Source organism: Tupaia chinensis, unplaced genomic scaffold (genome assembly GCF_000334495.1).
Source record: "Tupaia chinensis unplaced genomic scaffold, TupChi_1.0 Scaffold000359_1, whole genome shotgun sequence".
Lineage (NCBI taxonomy): Eukaryota > Metazoa > Chordata > Mammalia > Scandentia > Tupaiidae > Tupaia > Tupaia belangeri.
In genome coordinates, this window is record NW_006159855.1 from 2,980,328 (window position 1) to 2,985,381 (window position 5,054).

The following is a 5,054-nucleotide window of genomic DNA, read 5'->3' on the forward strand; positions in this document are numbered from 1 at the left end:
GTGCGCTCGCCAGACAGAGAGACAGAGAGATAGAAAGCGAGAAATCACCCCCCAGGGGGGATGGTCATACTGCAATCCCTTCTCCTCCATTCTCCTCTCAGGATCTTGGGCACGCACGCACACGCGCCCGGCGTGAGTTTAAACCACCAGGTCCGGGACGCAAACCACAGTCGACTACGTGGGAGCCCAACGACATAGCCATTACGCTAACTGCTGGTCCCCCAAGAACTTCTGTGTATGCAATCCCCTTCCTGGGTGGCCCTCCAACCTTCAATTCCTAGAAGCTCCTAGAGGTTGGGATGGTCGCTGGACTCCTGGCCAGAGTCCAGTATCGTGCACAGCGCTCACAGGCATGGCCCTAATGGTGTCTCTGCAGCAGCCAGAGCCGGCCCGAACTCCTGACGCCCCACGGAGCCCACACCCTGCAGGGCTACCGTCTCTTCTCCACTGGCAGCTGGAGACTGCCCATGGTAGCACCTTCCCCTGCACTCCTGTGCCCAGGTGGCCTATTTGGTCTCCCTCTCCTCTCTCTGTTGTTGCCCTATCCTTTTCCTTTTAAGATCTGACAACCCTAGGAACCGGCAGGTGGTGTGGTGGTTAGAGCGCTGGACTTCACACGGCTGACCACAGTTCAAATCCCAGACTTGGCAGCTTGCTTTCTCACTTTCCCTCTCTCTGTCTCTCTCTCTGGTCAAATTAAAAAATAATAATAATAGGGACCAGCAGGTGGCATGGTGGTTAAGGCGCTGGACACTCCCAAGTGTTCAAGTCCTGGACGTATTGGCTTGCTTTCTTACCTTCCCTCTCTCTCTGTGTGTGTCTTTCTATGGTCAAATTTAAATAAATGAATAAATAAAATTAAATAAATAATTATTATAAAAAGTAACAATAAATAAAATTAAGTCTTAAAAAAAAGACAAAACTGACATATTTTCCCTGTTTCCTCCATCCCTCCTCTCCTGCTAATAACTTTTTCTTGTTCTTCTACCTTCAGTCTGTTCACATGCAAATCTCTCAATTCATTCTTTCTTTTTAGAGAGATTTTTTTGCTATAGGGCATGTGTACTCACTGGAGAGAGAGACACAGAGACAGAAAGGGAGAAATCACCCCCCAGGGGGGATGGCCACACCACAATCACTCCATTCTCCTCTTGCAATCTTGGGCATGCATGGACATGCACCCAGAATGAGTTTTAAGCCTCCACGTCCAGGATTCAAACCGTGGTCAATATGTGGGAGTCCAGCGATGTTAACTATTATGCTTTTTTTTTTTTTTTTTTTTTTTTTTTTTTTTTTTTTTTTTTTTTTTTTTTTTTTTTTTTTTTTTTTGAGATAGGGCACACGTGCTCACCAGAGAGAGAGAAAGAAATGAAACCTCAGGGGGTATTGCCATTCCACAATCCCCTCTCCTCTTACTCCTCTCAGGATTTTGGGCACAAAAATACACGTGCCCAGCATGTTTTTCAAGCCATCGGGTCCAGGACTAAAACTGTGCAGCAGTCACGTGGGATCCTGTGCCTTAACCACCATTCTACTAGCTGGCCCTCCCATTTCTTTTCTTTTTAAAAAAAGAAGTTACTGGGGACCAGCAGGTGGCAAGGTGGTTAAGGCGCTGGACACTCCCACATGGCTGACCAGGGTTCAAGTCCTGAATCTGGTGACTTGCTTTCTCACTTCCTCTCTCTCTCACTCTCAACCTCTGTCTCTCTCTTGTCAAATTAGCAAATAAATGAATGAATAAATTAAATAAAATAAATAATTATTTTAAAAAAAGTTTCTAGAGGTTGTGAGCACTCTCGGGGGTGGGGAGGGGAGGCGTGGTCACACTGCAATCCCCTTCCTCCATTTCTCCTTTCAGAATTTTGGGCACACACACACACGCGCACCTGGGGTTCCCCAAGCCGCTGTGGGTGTGGGACTCGAACTGTGCAGCCATCCATGTGGGATACAGCCACTGCAACCACCACACTGCCAGTTGCCCCATCAGGCTTCCCACTAAGGCCCGATCTCCCTCCGCATTCACAGCCAAGGTCTGCCAAGGAGGACTCCGTTTCCTCTAGCCCTGCTCTCCTTCACCCAATGCACCTGGCCTCGGGTCCCTCGTTGAGCAGTGACCTGCTCTTCTGCAGGCTGGCAGCAGCCTCTTCTATGCTGGATCTGAAGGCCACTGTCAGCATGCCTGAGGACCACCTTCCCCATCTTGCCAGGCTCCTGGTTCTCCTCCCACCTTTCAGCCTCCCCCTTTTCTCTTCCTCCCCGCTCCTGTTTCTTCTGGAGATGCAGGTTTTCCTCAAGGTTCCGTCCTGGCCCCTGAGCCCGCCCCCTCATGATCTCACTCAGACTCACAGCTTCCTTTCCCACTGCATGCGCGTGACTCCAGCCTCGGAGCGTTTCCTGAGCAGAGACCCACATTTCCTTTTTCTGTTTTTAATTTGCCAGAGGGTGTGTGTGCTCACCAGAGAGGGAGAGAAAGTGAGAAAGAAGAATACATCCCCCACTAGGGCATGGTCATGCCATAATCCCTTCTCCTCCATCTCTCCCTCCTTGTGGGATATTGGGCACAGGTGCACACATGCCCAGCATGTTTAAGCCCCAAATCTGCTGCCTCACCCACCACACTCGTTCTAGCCTTTGTGAAGTGTTTGTGGAGCTGAAAACTACAGGCTTCCCTCTTTCTGAAGGAGCCAAGGTCTCTCCAACGTAGCTGGAGCTTACTGAACCCCAGAGGATGGTGCGAGCCGCCGCCCCACCTGTCCCCAGACAGCACTCACCCTGCTCCTTCTTGAACTCATTCTCACTCATGAACACGGGAGCCATCAGCTCCCCAACAGGCGGCTGAATGGAGACGTAGAACTGTCGGGTCTGGGTGCTGGGCAGAAAGGGTAGGGGGAGCAGAGGGGGAGGAAGTGAGGCCGGCATCTCTCGCTGCACCTGCCTCCTTGTCTAGAGGCAGAGCTCGGTGGCAGTGGGGGCATGACGTCAGACCTGAGGCCTACGAGTGGCTCCCAGACCCACTTTGTCACAATGGGGCCCGGCCACCGTCACCCAGCTCTGGTTCACCTGACCCTGCCTCTCCCCACCCGCTCTCCCTTCCTCCCATGAGATGGACACGCACCATAGCTGGAAGTTGGCCGCCTGGGTGGAGTCACAGAAGTTGATGCCCATGACAGCAGTGGCAGATTCTCCAGGAGCTAGGGACTCTGAGACAGTGTGAGGCAGGGACAGGTGACAGGGAGTCACCATCACCTGATAGGCCTGGAACCCAGGCTAGCCCCAACCTCCCCTCCACTGTCACAGCTGCCCAGCCCTCCATGGGGTCCTGGCTTTTTCCTAGTCCCAAGGACTGTGTCTGGTTTCCTCCTGAAGTCTAAGCACCCTTCTCTCACCCATCCTCACCCCGTTTCAGTCAGTCCTGACACGATCAAGGACCACAAGGTCCCACAAGCACCTCCTGCCCTCCTGACATGGACTCTCCCGCTCCCAAGTCTATCTGGTCCTCCGGGGCACAGATCACGCGAGATGCTACCTCTGTCCCCTGCCACCCGGCCCCTGGCCTGGCTCACAGAGGGAATCAACAGGCACAGAAAGAATGGCCACCCAGCAGCCTCGTCCTCCACCCTGTCCCAGGCCCTTCCGCACCAATTTCAGGAAATTCCTGGATGCTGAGGCCAGCAGGCAGTTTAGGGGTGCCCACGTGCAGGCCCTTGATGGGGGTATCGGAGCTGTTGGAGAAGTGGATGTGCACAGACACCATGTGGGGATCCCCAGAGAAAGGTTGGCGGCTGAAGGTGTAGTCCACAGCCAGCCCCTCGCCAGCCACCCGGTGCAGCAGTTCCTGCCTCCCGGCACCCGACACTGGGCTCAGCAGCTGGAGCAGAGGAGGGAGGGAGCCCATCACAGCCCTGTTCCCACTGAGGGCCTCCCAGCAATGGGACCGCACACAAAGGACACAGCAGAGTGGTGTCCCTGCCCCTACCCAGCACCTCCCTCCCCACTCACCGAGGGCGCCAGGGAGGAGTCTGTGAGAGTCAGGCCCTCCAGGTCAGTGGCCAGACTGGTGGACACAACCGTGGGGGGAGACACAGGTGGGACGCTGGCAGGGGTGACTGTGGGAGTGGACAGGAAGGTGGTGATGTGGGGGAGGCAACCTGGAGGTGGCTTGGGGTGAGCAGGGAACCCGGGGCTCAAGCAGCACACGATTCAGCACCACGGACAGCGGGCACAGGGCTGCCTGGAGGCCCTGAGCAAGACACCCCTCCAGATCCAACCCCAGACTGAGGAGGGTGTCCTGTGCTCTCTCAGACCTGGAGGTGGGTTCTGTCTGCTCCCCACCACTCTGAGATCTGAAGAGCCCCGACAGATCTTCCGAACTCGCATTCCCAGGCCCCCTTCCTGGGACTTCTACCACCCAAACTCACAGTCCTCTAGGTCCAGCAGGGAGATCTCTTTGGCTGCCGGGGCACTTTTGCTGCTGGGAGGCTGGAAGAGACAAACAGGATGAAGGCAGGGAAGAGGAGCCACCTGGTCTGTTTGGGATGTGGGGAAGCCACCATGGTCTGTTTGGGCCGGGGGCAGTGTCTGGGCCTGGCCCAGGGGACAGCAGCAGCCAGCCTCTCTGTCGCACGGCGGGCTCTCACCGTCTTCCTCCTCCAGGAGGCAGGTCGCTCCTGCTCCTCCTCCGACTCTGACGTCTCCTCGGACTCTGATGAGCTGCTGCTGGAATCGCTGCCATCCTCCGAGGACGAGGCTTCGCCCTGTCCCTCTGACACCTTCTTCTTCTTCTTCGTCTTCTTCTTCCCACCCTCCTCACTCTGCTCGCTGTAGAAGTGGGAAAGCAGGGCTCAGGCCCGGCTGGGACACCCACTCCTTACCTCGTGGAAGAGCAGGGGAGGCCTTGAAAAGTCGGGGTGGTGTAGGGAGCCCGGGCCAGCACAGCCCTCACCTGGGCCCAGTGAGAGCTGTAAACACCTGTGCCAGGTCAGGCTCCAGCCCCCCGGCCGCTTCTCACAGTACCCGAACCTCAGTGAGTCCCGGCAGGCTCCCAGAGCAGACTT

General features: G+C 55.5%; 1 protein-coding gene across 1 annotated transcript in view; it reads right to left on the reverse strand.

The window, feature by feature from the left end:
- AP3B2 (adaptor related protein complex 3 subunit beta 2) overlaps positions 1–5,054 on the reverse strand; it is a 36,269-nt gene that overhangs the window by 1,255 nt on the left and 29,960 nt on the right. Inside the window, exons 19-24 of the mRNA XM_006152868.2 lie at positions 4,638–4,818; positions 4,419–4,479; positions 4,000–4,106; positions 3,640–3,868; positions 3,116–3,200; positions 2,772–2,869 (exon numbers count right to left, since the gene is read on the reverse strand). Coding sequence (XP_006152930.1) covers positions 2,772–2,869; positions 3,116–3,200; positions 3,640–3,868; positions 4,000–4,106; positions 4,419–4,479; positions 4,638–4,818 — 761 coding nt within the window. The remainder of the gene's footprint in view (positions 1–2,771; positions 2,870–3,115; positions 3,201–3,639; positions 3,869–3,999; positions 4,107–4,418; positions 4,480–4,637; positions 4,819–5,054) is intronic.